Source organism: Bombus affinis, chromosome 7, assembly GCF_024516045.1.
Source record: "Bombus affinis isolate iyBomAffi1 chromosome 7, iyBomAffi1.2, whole genome shotgun sequence".
NCBI lineage: Eukaryota > Metazoa > Arthropoda > Insecta > Hymenoptera > Apidae > Bombus > Bombus affinis.
Window position 1 is genome coordinate 9588512 of NC_066350.1, and position 14653 is coordinate 9603164.

Below are 14653 nucleotides of genomic sequence, written 5' to 3' on the forward strand. Positions count from 1 at the left end.
CCAATAATCTTCAAATGGAACAAAGTCGAAACAATTCAGATTTTTACGTATATCTGGTAAGCTATCAAAACGATAAGACGATGCTAGAGTATATTTGCACAGATACGAGCATAAGTGAATTCTAGCAACAGCTAGAAGATGTTGTTTGTTTGTGTTGCGAAGTGGTTCCGGCTGCTCCGCTGACACCATCAACGACGGAGGAGAGCGTGGTCGCGAGCAGTTCTCTCCCAGCGACCATGAAAAGGAACGGATCAGCGACGCAGCTACAGCGGCTTCCGGGTATCGAGCCGATATCCGGCCACGATGTATCCGGAGGATGGCTCTGAGGAGATTCAACGATCGCTCCGCAGCAACGTATCACGTACTGGAATCGATATTTGCGCGTAGGCGAGTTGCATTTCCACTGACCAGCAAAGGCTGGAACGACGACATCGATCGCGAAAGAGGATCGCGTAAGATCGCGTGGTCGTCGGCACACGCACAATGATGCCTTTTTGGCGACGACGCATTTCGCCGAGACAAAAAAAACTATATAGATATATATGTACATGTATTATTTAATAAGCGACGTCGCCCGTGAATCTCGAGCAACGCGAATTCGTCGACCCATCACGGCCCCCTTTACTTCGATGTTTCGTGGGAGAAGAAAAGAATGGGAGAGAGCCTAACTATAACTTTAATACGAGCGTCTTTCACCTAACGCGCCAACTTTCTCGTTTCCGGGGAAGAAAATTAACTTTCGCGGCGCTTTATGTCGCTCTGAGAAACAAAGTTTCTGAACACGTTACAGACCGAAAACGCGCGGCGCTTATCTTTCAGAGAAAAAATGTTTCCCCGAAAAAAACATCGCGAAGATTTTCATTAAAATTGTCCAAGTTTCCTCGCGTCGATCACGTCGACCTATATCGCGTTCCTAATGATCATACCAACGTAACTTATCATTTTCACGTGCTCGCGCCATCGGAGTTAATCTCATCGTTGCCCGTGCGTAAACATTATCACCGATGATTTTATACCGTGAGAACGACGATCGGAACAGATGATACTTCCACGGAGATGATTTCGATCCGTTCCGTATCGTCTAACGACCTACTATTACTATACTGTTATTACTATTGCTACTACTGCCAGAACGGAAGGGGCAAGTGGGTCGACGATAACTAACCTAGTCAGCACTAGTCGGACGATCTCATACGAAAGAAGAGGATTGCGACGATCGGTAGTTGCGTTAACATTTTACGGACGATTATAATTAACTCAGAAAAACTGGAAGAATCGTTATCGTCGTTCACGTTAATGGACTGGCGAACATGTCGAATTTATGCATGCCGCTTCAGGAAGCTGGTCTGCTGAAGATCGGTGCTCTTTTACAATCTTCTCCCATTTTTTCATTCAACTAGTCATCTATTACTGCTTTATTTTATCATTCAACGAACTCTAGTCAATGATCCGTACTCAACCGTATAGTGTATTTTTTTTTTCTTTTTATCTTACTCTTTTATTCTGACGAAGAAGCGATTATCATAAGGGAAAGGAAGGAAGTAATCGAAATTTAGGATACGTTTCTCCCGGTCGATATTCGTTTCCGGAATTTCTAACAACTATTGTAGAATCTGCTGACAACGATAAAACGGACGGCAGAATTGCACGAATCGAAAAACTTCGAACACGACGATTTCTTTTCTTCCCATTGACAAAAGGGAAGCGTATCCTAGCAAAGACGATTTGCTGCGTCCGCGGTAATCCTTTTTCCTTTATTAGCGGTTTACGAAGCAGGGAGGACGAGATAAATGTGTCACGACCAAAACAGAACGAGTCGTAGCGTAGTCGAGTAGAGGCCTAAAACAGATTAAGATCCGTACTACTTCCTAGATATTACGTGTACGTATGATAATAATTGTAATTAATGTGAAGCCGGTGTCAGGAACGCGGAAGAGAATCTCGTTATCCAAAGGATCCACTCGAATTTCCATCGTCTTCGTATCCTATTTGAGTTCGCGAGCCTGACAGACCGTACGTAATTACTATACCGCCTACGTGTATTATTTATGAGATTATTATTGTAAATGTAAAGTTAGATGTCCACTTGGCAAACGTCGTAGTGAGTGTTATCTTGTGAAGCGGTTATCGTTGTAAAGAAACAAACAAACAAAAAAAAAGAAAAGAAAGAAGGAGACAAATAGAAACGCGAAACAAGGTGAGAAAGAAGCATGCAGTGGAACGAGAGTACACGCAAAACGGAACCAACGTTTTATTAACGACCTAAGCCGGTTGAAACAATAGATCGTAACTCGAAGACGAATCATAGAATTTAGCGGAATTTTTTAACGATCGAAATTAATATCGTTTCCGATAGCACAGCATTCATCATCAGAAGTCAGATATTTTATAGAGAATACGCGATCTGTTAGATCGGGGGCAAGAGTGCAGAAGTATAGGAGACCTCGAGATTAGCCATTTTGCAGCGTTATCGTTTCGTAAATATTTGTTGAAGCTTGATTAAAAATATTTACAAAAATTATAAGAGTTTCGTAAAGATATACGAGTTTCTATAACTGTCAGGGTACGATTCGAATTATTGTATATCGATGTTGAAGAAAAAGAAAGATATGTTTAACAGATAAACGATTATTATCGAAACTAATTGAAATTAATATTGAGAAAAGCTTCTGTGCTTGTTTTTGCTACATGGCCTACTCCGGACGCGCGTGAGTTTCCCATCGGACGTATAAAACTCTTTCGGTTGCGAAAGTTTCGTTTGGCGCTGTTTGTTAAACGAAGAGAGAAACATATTTGAACGCAATACGGGAGGTCCATTTTTCGATTACGTTCGTTTGCGATCATAGCCCAGCGTATTTGAGAAACTCAAACTGAGAATAGAGAGATCACGAGTGACCATTAATAAAATACCATTTATTCTGATACATCGGTTTCTTTCATACCTGTCATATCATATACAAGCTAATGTTATAATCTGCCACCAGAATTCATAATTTTAGAGGAGAAGCAATACTTCTTTACAAAATTTTTTATATAAAACCGACAACTTTTTTTACGCGAAGTCCCAAATACATATTTCATCTTTTATTCGTCGCCAAAGTTTATCGAATTTCTTCAAAGTGTTACTCGCATGGCGCTAGCTGGCATCTGTATCGCCGCTGAAGCTTCTTGGGACAAGGATTTCCTCCGTTTTGCGGCTCTTGCTGGAAATTCCAAATATCAATTAGTAATTACTAATTACAATACGATGATAATAATTAATAATAATAGAAGTAAATATTATCATTTTATTCAAAGTTTATCCGACTCACCAGGATTGTACGATAACTGGTAACACGGCCTGTACCACATGTAACGCTACAAGGTGACCAAGGTGACCACTTGCTCACACGACAATCGACAGGTTCTGCGTTAGGTATCAGGCCATTTCTAGCGTCAGCTTCACTGATGGGCTGCCCGCTAAGAATGTCTCGTACCTGGAATTAAATGAAGATTTCGCTTTAAGAATCGTTCACACCAAACTAATAAAAATACTCACAATACGACAGGTATTGTTGCACTCTTCGGCAGTCAAGAAGTTGTTCCTGTTACCACGACAACCTCCATAGCCAAAGGGTACGCACATCAGTTTCTGAGGAACGAACGCCCACCTCTGGAAGTAACCCCTGCAGGGTCCAGGATCAGCTTGTTCCATACAAACCACTGAAATACAATAGTAAACCAATGTAAAATTCCATTCGTCCAAACTGCTCCTATTGAAATGAAATTTTGGATAGAACGCAATTAACTCTTAATGTATAAATCCCATTCAAAAATATTTGGAAAACGAGTCTTGCAAAATTATTCGAACTACAATCTCTAGTTAAAATATCCTATTTAATATATTTTTCGTTTCTCAATATGTACTGAAATATTTTAAGTTCCCTTTACCCTTTTTACTTTTTAGGTGAGATTTTATTATACAAACTGCGAAATAATTATTAAAATATTCTAAATTAGGCAATGAAAAACAAAGACGCAAAGAATAATAAACTTTCAGTTTGCTCGATTATATCAAAATGATAGATAGGATACTTGAATTAAGGAGAGTAAAATACTGCACCCGATTTACACGCCACTTTCGAATTTTTCTAACATTTTACCTTTTGCAGTCGCCATGTCGAAAGTACAGTCAGCCTGCTCCAAACACGGACGTTGCTGCAGCAATTCCAATTTAGAGGAGCAATGTTGCTGCTGTGACGGGTCTACCATCAACAGTCTGGTTCTCAATTTTACCCCCTTTCCGCAAGAAGCGCTACACGGAGACCAATCGGACCACTCAGTCACCTGAAACAAATGTTACATCTTACACACGAACTAACCATGATTCAACGTTTGAATTCAGTGCTCAAGACACGCTACAGGAAGCGCTAAAGGAACTAAATCTTTACAACCAGGGCGCAGGTAGCATACCTTGCACGTAGGATCGATCTGTTCCTCTAAGCCAGGCACGCACGCCGCTTCCATACATTTTTCTTTCTCGACAATGGAAACGTGAGGACATCGTTTACGACCCATACTATTCTGGAATCGTCTTGTTCTCATCTTCAGCCCCGGACCACACGTAGAGGAGCACTCGGACCAGGAACCCCAATCAGTTGTCTCGCAAAAAGGATTATTAAGAACCGGCAGCAAATCAGTATCGTCTGTCTCCTCCTCTCCACTAAAGTCAGTGAAATAATAAATTTATAAAAGAGACGCGTACAATTTATAATTTAATTGACTAATATCATTGTGCAAAACTGAGGAAACATCGAGGAAATGTTTACTAACAGTAATTTCATTGTTTGTTTAAAACATATAGAGTTTCCAATATGTTTTCCATATACTTACGGGCATTCCGGGATCGATGAGACACACATTTCCTTTGAAACTAATTGCCTGTTGCACTTGAACATTGCTGCTTTTTCAGGCATTAGGTATGACCTAGTACGCATTCTCAGTCCTTTGCCGCAAGTCACCGAGCAGCTTGACCAAGCTGTGTACTCTGTAGTCTGACATTCGGCTGAAAATAATAAGAAAATTAGGTTAAACGTTAAAAGGCGTAAGTAAGTATGGTTTGTTAGAAGAGTGACTTAATTAGGAAGAGTAAATTTCTCATGAAATTAATTTGAGTTAGAAAGAAAATTATTAATAACTCGATCATTTAGCGACGAACAAATTTTATTTCTTTTACAATTTAAACAATAATCTTTACGCTTTGAGGCACTTTATTCCTAATAAAGTATCGTTTATGTATATTGCTTATTGTCAAACGAAAGATTAAGACAATCTCCGAATTCTAGCATTCTTTTTATTAAATAGCATAATTTTGTTAGTTGACATAATAACATTCTCTATATTCTAGAAAATAATTTACATTTAGCGTTAATTATCAATATTTCTAAATTAACAATTTTTCTTAAATATATCACTCTTCTAGCAAAACGACTATACTGCAATTAAATAAGAGGACATCGAATGTCGCCTACGTCTAGAAGTATCCTCGGTGTTTTCAGCTACCTCGAGCTGCGTGACTTGTTGCTGAAGAATTTGCTCGTCGCAACCCCGCGGAATAATTTTCTCTCTGTTCAAATACAACCTGGCTAATGGCTGCATGGGCCTTCCAGTTGGGTCGTAAAACGGTGATCTGGGATCTTCAGGGTACAGAGTGGTGATTGGTTTCATCTTCTCGCGCGGCTTTGTTTCAGAATTGGGCGACATGTAGGAGATTCCATTGTCAGTGCCAGCGTCCCACGGGTATAAATCGATTATCTCGCTTTTGGTCCAGGTACAGTCCTTTCTGCAGAGATTTAGTTTACTAACACCGACGACCCAATCTGGAGAAGGGCCAAGCATGGAAGCTGCAGATATCATGGGATGTAGCCTATCCACTCTAGAATAATGTGAAATAGAAATAAGATTAATTAAAAAAAGTTTTTAAACATCAAGGTCTTCATGGCCCGGGTTTCTGTAGTTAATACTATTTGTATTCAACATAATCGTGTCCAATAAGAATATTATTTCAACGTTTCGCTGGTATTGCAGCCACCTTCTTCGTGTCAATTCTGAAATTGTCATATTTTAGTACCTCTACATAGCTGGATATTCTATATGAAGAGCGTACGGAAAGATAATAATAAGCGTATTTTTGTTAGCATTTTTATCCTGATGTTACTTATTTATATTTAATGAGTGCTTATCAAGATCATCTTTTAATTCCTTGACTTATATTTAAAACAAGCTTTGCTGATGTTTCTCTTTCTACAACTAGGCAAACGAATATTATATAGCATCTTTAATTTCTGTTCAGTACATTTCAACTTCTTAGCAAAATATTCATTATATAACACAATTGCTGTAAATGTATTTATAATTATGTCGTAGAAGAATTATGTTTAGTTAAACCATAAAGTTGTAGAACATTAATAATACTGATTTCAAAATATCGTAGGTGAAGAAGTGAAAAAATCTGGCATGGATCATTTTTGTTACGAGCCCCTCAATTATCCAATTAATCCAGGTAATATAGTAATAACTATTGAAGAAAAGTTTTTCCATTTTTTTTCATCTTTCTTTTCACAGAAATTGTTACAGAACACCAAGATACCGTGCCAACAATAACAGCCAAAAAATGCAAATAATTACTTGAAACTGCTGGTAGTATTGCTGTTTACGTTTGGGTACCACAATCCAGCAGCTTTGATGAGCGTTTTTAATTTATTTCCGGTCTGAGCCCTGAGCTCAGATTCTACTCCTGATGCGGATCCCCACTCAGCTAACTGCCGGAAGCCATCAGTTGCGATGTGGTCCTTACCCCAGAAGGAAAATGTCGGCACGTGAGAAGCACCGATTAGGTCACTGAAGTGGGTCAACCAAATAGAAAATGGAAAGTCTTTTGGATGAGTCACGTTTGACCAGAGTCCTTCCATTGTCAACTGAAACGCGAAGGTAGAAATTGCTGAGAAGCCATCTAGCTTTCAAGCCTTTACGAAGTATTACGCATCGATTTTTACGAAATTGTGTATGGTATAAATACCGACTGATCTCCGTGAGATCGGCGCCAAGTGATTTACAGCACAATTTCTCACGATGACAGTTTAACGTACCATTAAGTTCCTTTCTTTTCTTATCACGTTTAAACGTGTTTACAAGAAGCGCAATTTATCTTTATTACGAGATACGTGCTGACTATATCACACATTGTTAACTATCATACAGTATACTGAATACAATTTTATGAAATTCGATGCTTCACATCTTATGAAATTCTTCTTGCATCGGTCAAATTTAGTCTTTAATTAAGCTCTGTTACGGTATTAAATTTCCTCAGTTTTTCAATTAAAAAATAAGCAAACTTCCGATGTGTTTGAATGTCAAATTTAAGCTTTCGAATATTAGCTCCAAATTTGAACAAATGAGTCTTGGCAGTCGTCAACATAATGTGTTACTTTAGAATTTGTAACTAGTTGCCGAAAACGTTTCAAAGTCTTTGGGTAGATACTGATTGCAAAATTTAAAAAAGGATAAAAAATTATCCAAAGGACGTAACAGGGTTAAATTCTCGCAATTACACAAATTAAAACAAAATTTTAGTTTCGAACCACGTTTGCCAGATATTCGGCCAGCTCACTCACCGAGTATTTTGCCTCGTCGCAGGCGCAGCACTTGTCCACATTGAAGGTCGCGGTCTCGGCTGCTTCCATTTCGCAGAAGGTCTTGGTTAGGCCAACGTCCTCGGCGTACCATCGCACGCTATTCTCCAGTACCATAGCTGTAAAGATAACGCATCCTGATCCTGACGGCGGTGCCTTCCACATCACTTGGATCTGTGCCAAGGTAACAACGTTTAAACTGTCTCGTTGCGGAAGCTCGCGGACTCTGGCCACGATAACGCGATGGAATCAAACATCACCGACCGTTGGCCAGTAGCCAACCAGAAATTTATTTGTTATCTATCTCTGTACATTTTCACCAACATAAGGCTAGGTACCAGACGTTTAAAAAAAGGAAGCTAATTCATATGTACGCATAGGCATGAAGGCTGTATAAAGGCTAATTCACCTCTGTTTTCGGATAATCGGAAGCTTCCGAGATGGTGTTGACACAGTCTTCGTTGAACGTGGTCAAAGAATCGGAAAACAGTTGAAAGTATCCTACTCGAGCGTTAAGATTATTTGGAGCGTGTTGAGAATTCACCGAGAGCGTGAAACGCGTGAACTGTTGCAGCCTCTCGTGCGTTTGTGATCCTGAAAACGATTCGAATTTTTAGAGAGAAACGTTAAACGTGCGGCGAATTCCTTGAAGAATGACAAACGCTATTCCGATCAAACGGAATATCTATTTGACCGGAAACTTTACCCAAATATTCTTATAGACTTCAAGAACTGTTCGTGAGTTTATTACAAGCAGGAAACGATCGTTTGATCATAAAGCGTTTGTGAATATCTCGTGAATATCTTTGTTGCTGAGCACGCGCCTTCCAAGCGTTCATTCATGGCAGGTCCAGTGCTCAGCTGTTCACACTTTTCGGTGTAAACACTGTAGGATGGATGAGTGGTGCTGAATATTTCGAGATTGGTAAAAGACAGAGTTAGATATGATCGTGGATGACACAACGAACTCGATTCATGGAGATCGACGATCTACGCATTACTATGCAGTTACTACTATAATACGAGGCTACATGCTTCTGTTCAATCTCCAGGCAGCCCGTGTACAACTCATAGAACAGTTCATAAACATTTCTGGTTAGTGTGGACCCAACTCTAGAAGATTATTTACTTTCTGGAATGTGTAGATGGTTAAACAAGAAACCTTGGTGGTCGAGCAGGTTAAATTATATGGTTGTACGCTGTAAATATCGCGATCTTTGAAAGGGAAGCCAATAAACACGGGGTAAACGTCGTTACCTTGCAAACTGATCGTGTAAACAGCGTTGGGAATATATTTGTCGGCCTTCCCGCTAACGAGTATCCTATAGCCACCGTCGCCCGTAGTCCTCGGAGCGGAAGTTTGTTCCGCGGTCGGACGCATAGGACATCCGGCCTGTACCGCCATCACCAGACACGTTGTCACGGTCAGGAACAACATCGTGCAGTCTGAAATGATGGATGCGTTTCAGATCGGTTGTGTCAAATACAAATTCTCACGCTGGCCAAGTGTAGTCATGCTGACTCGATAACTTGCGGTATCGGTCATCTGGTAATTATCGTTCACATAGAGACTAATGAGGTATATTAATAAAATGTGTAAATAAAATAGATAGGTCATTGAAACTCGTATCGTTTATAACTATATCAAATCTTGTCTAATATGAAGTATACAAAATTTGAAGATAGTAACGAGTTAGATGTCTAAGAATATACCAAATACGCGCGATGAAAAATACCGAAAATATTCAAAGTAAAGCGTTCTTTAGAATATTAAAAGTGTGAAAGAAATCTGCGTTTTATTTTTATAATCACACTGATAAAAAAAATCGATTTACATAAACATGCACAAATTGTTTATCACAATAGCACAGTGTAGGTGCATTCTCCAGAACACGTGTCATAACACAATCACAAACAGGTTGGTGCCTCTCTTTTGTATCGACAGGTTACAGAAGCCTTCCATTGAAAACGCAGCAGTCGTTAGAAAACGAACGCACGCTCGGGTAATCACCTGTGCAGATTCTAAACGACAGGGAGATAGAGATAAAGGAATCCCGCATGGAAGATACGCGCGTGTTTAAAATAAGAATTTTAATTACAGTACCCGCATCGTACGATTACGCGATAATAAACTCAATAGCAGTTATAATAAAGCAACGATAAGTATCGCCGCTAAAATGTAAATAAATATGCAAATATCTATGAGCGCTCCCGAGCAATTAGTTTCAAGATATTACAGATGAACCGTAGCGTTTACGGTAACGGTATCGTTCTGGTGTAATTGTTGTAGGAGGTTCAGACGATAAAAGGTTTAAAAAAAGAAATGACACGCGTATGCCGGAGAGATCGAAGCGAGCACAATGAGCGGGCGGCTAATGATCGAGCAGAGGACTAGAGAATCTAAAGATGCATCGGATTACGCGCCAGCGTGTCCGCGAAGTGGGTCGGGAGTTCGAACCGGCTCTCGAGATCACCACTCTCGACATGTAGGTGTAGGTTTCTAGAACGCTGGACTTGCTGTGGATCGCAGAAACAGGGACACGCGAAAACCGTCGCGTGTCTCTGTTTCGGGGCGGGTTCCACCTTGTAGATTTTAGAACATCGATCTTCAAATACTTTCATTCACAGAGAGGTTGCCAAACGAGTTACAGAATGGAGGAAGAGATCAAGTGTGGAAAGTAAAAGTTGATGAAGAACTAAACGTAAAAATTTGAATGCAAGTGCTGGGCAACGAAGAAACTTTCAATGTACACTACAGTTCAAAATTATTTACATACTTATTGATTTCTGACAAGATTTATCTTCATTATGGATATACGTATGAATTGAAGCGGAATTATTTTATTCTATATAATTATGTCTACAGCGGTTAAGGTATAAAATATAACGATAAATATAGGTGCAACGCAAGTCCCAAAATTACTCGTAAAATTCGATTAAAATTGCGTAGTGTGACATTTGCTAAAATTCAAATGTCGTCAAATAATCAACCAAAAGCGACGAAATAATAATGAACAGTAGTGTGTATATTATTAAATCGAAGTAGTTGATGTTACAGAGAAGAAAAAAAATGCAGCGATAGTCAGTCTTTAAGCTGAAGTAATTGCCAGTTAGAACGAGTTAGAATAATTTATGGCTCGTTCTGTTCTTGTAAACATCTACGTTAATATTCTTCACTTAAAAAAATAAATTTTTTGAAACTATGAAAATTATAATGTACAATACTATGGATGATATCAATGCTATAGAGATCCTATAAAAATTTACGTTTAATCGATCCGTACCTTATCGCTCGATCTTTTTAATCCTTTTTATATCGCAAATTTTTGCTCACCTCCAAAAACACGATAAAAATTAATAATAGATTCCTGGATCGCTGATATCACACGTTACTGCCGTACGAGTCGTGAAAAGAAAATGATCCGCGCCTAACGGCGGCGAACTGTAGTTCACCACCGCGAGCTCAACGCCCCTGACTGATTTCGTCGTGACTCACGACGTCCATGTGCAATTAAAAATAATAATCGTCGTGAAGTCACGTAATAAACGTGAAACGACGTTTTTTGGAACCTCTGAAAATTAGTGAAATGATCTTGAACCATTTAATCTGCTTGGAACTACTTAGTTATCGAAAACGAAATTGGCGATTACGCAAGCAGCTCGTATTTGTAAATTACTTGACTGTCCTCATGCCGCAAATATAGCAACCGAAGAAAGATAAGTAGCTGATTATGTAACGGTTGTCGTCTTATGCGAATATTAAAAAATTGTATGCAGTAAATAAAAAATGAAAGAACTATACGAGATGTTAGATATCCAAATGGAACAGGAAGTGAGGGAGTTATATTAATCAACAGAATAATACAATTATTCAACGTAAATATGAAAAGAAGGGAACAGTCAAATCTATACAAGACAAGATTTTAGAAAGTGAATTGTATATACGTAAAATTTGTATGGACATAACTAAACAAACGAAACACAAGCGCAGATTTCTTTCATCTATTTAAATGATCTCGAAATCCATTAAAATCGGTCGACCGAATTTTACGTATGTTTAATAATTTCATGCATTTATGGGAAATTTAATGGTGCAAAACGCACAGAATATCGAGAAATATATGCAACACGAAAAATATAGTACTCGTTATCATATTGAATTAGCAAAACAATTGTCCAGTTGGATTTAATATTTTCAATTATATTCATAAAAGTATAACTTTGAGTAAATATCTGCGGTCTGATTAGACTATTTTACTTGAAAAATAAGAAACGTTTCTTGAAATTGTTTATGCAATATTATCAAATCCTTGTATCTTACGTTGCACATTTAACTATCTCATAAATGCAATCTGGTTATCACTGAGATGAACTTCTATATCGATCAACAATCACGTCGAACGATTGAATTATGGGACTAGACCCAAGGATTTCTCTCAGCCAATTTACCCGAGACTCCAGAGAAATTGCGAGCACAATGAAACTAGTCCTTCTGAAACTTGATTACACAGCTTCACGAAAATACGGAACACCGCGTAAGGTTAGGACCGATGAACTCGGTACGTCGAATGAAATTAGAACGATCGAAATGTCGGAACAGAACGAGACGCAACTTCTTTTATGAGGCTCGCCCTTTCACGCGCGCTCACGATTCCGCTTCGGGGTGTTTCGCTTACGGCAAAATTCGAAGTGGTTTACATTTCACCAAGAGACGATTACTTAACGATGTTCGGATAAAAATCGACGTATATGTAGCGGACGTTTCGTAACGAAGTTGCTCGCAGCTTCCACGCTCTTTTGCGATCAACGAACGGATTTTCTAATAATTAGCAAAACTATGAAAATTAATAATTATAAATGAGAACGAGCGAAAAAGAGATGCTTGGAGTTAATAGAAATCGTTCGAATAAAAAATATCACTTTACGACGAATATCGCTGGAATCAGTGAATTAATTGAACTTGATAGAAACGAAAATAAAAAGAAAGCGTGAAGCAACATACCTGCTATACCACTGCACATGTTGGTGATTTTCTGACACGATCACGCAATCTTTTTTCAGCGGACAGACAGAAAGAAGCCGAAACTGTAACGCGTACAGCAGAGCAGCCGAGATGTTAAGTAAAACGGGAGAACGATCGGACACGACTAAACGAGATGACGAACCGGACAGCCGGTATCGCGGGCCAGGAAAGTTAGCAGCGACGATTCGAAAAATATCAACTGCGGAAGCTCGCCCGCGTGTTCGACTTTGCTGATGTGAATTCTGTGTAAATCAACCATCGCTTTTCTTTGTTTTCGTAACTTTTCTTAACTTTTTATTCATTAAAATAATTTCCTAACTTTCGGTTTGAATATTTTTTAATTAGGTAAATGAAAAAGGACAAAATGAAAATAAATTGCTAAATAAATTTCGATAATACAGACATTAAGAGATGTTTGACATGTTCAAGATCTTCCATATGGATCAGGATAATTCCTATTCAAACATTGATTGACCCGTTTATGGGTAAAGCGCGTCTCCAAAAATCATATTGTAGGTACACTTTTTATGGACAATTTTTTATGAAATGATCATGAATCTCTTTTCCATTTATTTGTTATTTTTAAAACAAGCTCCAAAGAACGTGAACAGTATGTTTTTCGTAAATATTGTTTGTTACGTATAATTATGTCACTTGCTTGATCGATAAGGCACGTGTTTATGTTTCTTCTATGATAGATAGATAGACGTATATCGCTTTCCTGCAAACTCCACTTTCATTTCTAAAATCTAAATATATCGAGAGTGAAAAGTCAAAAATCATGAATCTTATCCTCCAACGAACGGTCACGTATGTGACGCATTAAACTGAAGGACTCTAATCGGCAGGCATTATCTGAAGTCATGAGGTCAGTTTTGGGTCGTCGTATCTTATTAAAAACAGCTTCCTGATAACGTGTACCAGATAGCCACCCACGTCTGCATTTATCAATATTTTATTCTTCTAGTTAACTAAAATTAATCTTTAAACACTCATTCAACATCTTTGAAACGTTTCATCCCTCGTGTGAAATAAATCAAGAAAAAGAAATTCCAAAATCTTGATTATCAGAGCACTGATTAATAGGACGATCGATTATTAGAACACTGATTAATGAAAGCGAAAGATTTGGAGATGATCTCTTAGAAAGAAAGCATTGGCAAACAACAACGAAAAATTGAAACAAGTCATTATACTTTTATTCGAAAGTTTTTCTTCGATATTACTATTTATGAGATATATTGAACAAATGATCGGCCATATGAAGGCAAAGTTATCCAATTGTCCGAAAAATTCGATTATACACAGAAACATGTGCCGTGATTTTCATGCACTTAAGGGAAATTCAAAATTGCAAAAATGCATAGAATGCGGGTGATGTAGGAATATACATAAAATATTCTAAATAGGATACTAATAATAATATTCAACGCGTTAAATAATTTTCTACGTGAGTTCCATTTTTCTAACAGGGTTCGTAAAAATAAGAATTGAAGCGTTTGCAGCGATAGAAATAGCAGTTCGAATATTTAGATTACATTTATCGAAGAGATAAAAGATACAAGTTTAGAGAAGGACATTGAAAAGTTTCACATTCAAAGGTATAAAAGCTCATCATTACGATCGTTAGTTGACTACGAATTTATACGTACATGTATTCATTTTAGCAGGTTTTAAAAAGTGATTTGATTTTGCTTGATCATAAATTAGTTTACGTAGGCTTACCCAAATTACTGCAAGATCGAGTTGTCTCCTTATTGCAATAGTTCCATCAATTTGCATAAATATACGCGGTCTAATTCAATGGCCATTTTGATGACCAAGTTTCCACTCTACCATAGAAACCTCTCCGTTTCTCTCTTCGAATCACCTGCACGTCGAGTTAAAAGGAAACTCTATTTGAAAACAGCGCGTCGCTAGCGCGAGCAAGGCGTCACCGCTGCTCGCATGCGCGGAA

At 38.3% G+C, this 14653-nt stretch overlaps 2 protein-coding genes and 1 long non-coding RNA gene across 14 annotated transcripts in view; 2 read left to right on the forward strand and 1 right to left on the reverse strand.

Annotated features, from left to right (window-relative positions):
* The window catches only part of LOC126918312 (transient receptor potential-gamma protein), a 99324-nt gene extending 97153 nt beyond the window's left edge, over positions 1–2171 (forward strand). For all 9 annotated transcript variants that reach the window (XM_050726048.1, XM_050726049.1, XM_050726046.1 and 6 more), the window contains one exon: positions 163–2171. In XM_050726048.1, the coding sequence (XP_050582005.1) occupies positions 163–326 (164 nt within the window). In that variant the 3' untranslated portion in view covers positions 327–2171. The remainder of the gene's footprint in view (positions 1–162) is intronic.
* Positions 2172–2892: 721 nt separating this feature from the next.
* LOC126918313 (spondin-1) lies at positions 2893–14581 on the reverse strand. Of its 4 annotated transcripts, none has more exons than XM_050726053.1 (12): positions 14422–14581; positions 8931–9119; positions 8083–8267; positions 7656–7847; positions 6667–6956; positions 5511–5914; positions 4873–5044; positions 4453–4702; positions 4143–4326; positions 3539–3702; positions 3312–3476; positions 2893–3203 (listed from the first exon to the last, which is right to left on the reverse strand). In XM_050726053.1, exons 2-12 carry the CDS (start codon positions 9109–9111, stop codon positions 3123–3125), a joined length of 2268 nt encoding a protein of 755 aa, XP_050582010.1. In that variant the 5' UTR covers positions 9112–9119; positions 14422–14581; the 3' UTR covers positions 2893–3122. The 4 variants fall into 4 exon arrangements, with proteins under 4 accessions (XP_050582010.1, XP_050582007.1, XP_050582009.1 ...); XM_050726050.1 differs by lacking the exon at positions 14422–14581 and adding an exon at positions 12676–12890; XM_050726052.1 differs by lacking the exon at positions 14422–14581 and adding an exon at positions 12123–12293.
* LOC126918328 (uncharacterized) lies at positions 6414–6850 on the forward strand. The gene is made up of 2 exons (XR_007711308.1): positions 6414–6541; positions 6604–6850. It is a non-coding gene; the product is annotated as an uncharacterized LOC126918328 (long non-coding RNA).
* Positions 14582–14653: the final 72 nt, after the last annotated feature.

Bases quoted from the DNA above. Each gene is read 5' to 3' on its own strand.
- LOC126918313 (XM_050726050.1), bottom strand. The intron at 5,045-5,510 runs GTAGGCGACATT...TATTATTTTCAG, and splicing joins CACCGAGGATACTTCTAGAC to CCGAATGTCAGACTACAGAG. The intron at 3,204-3,311 runs GTGAGTCGGATA...TGGAATTTCCAG, and splicing joins CCAGTTATCGTACAATCCTG to CAAGAGCCGCAAAACGGAGG.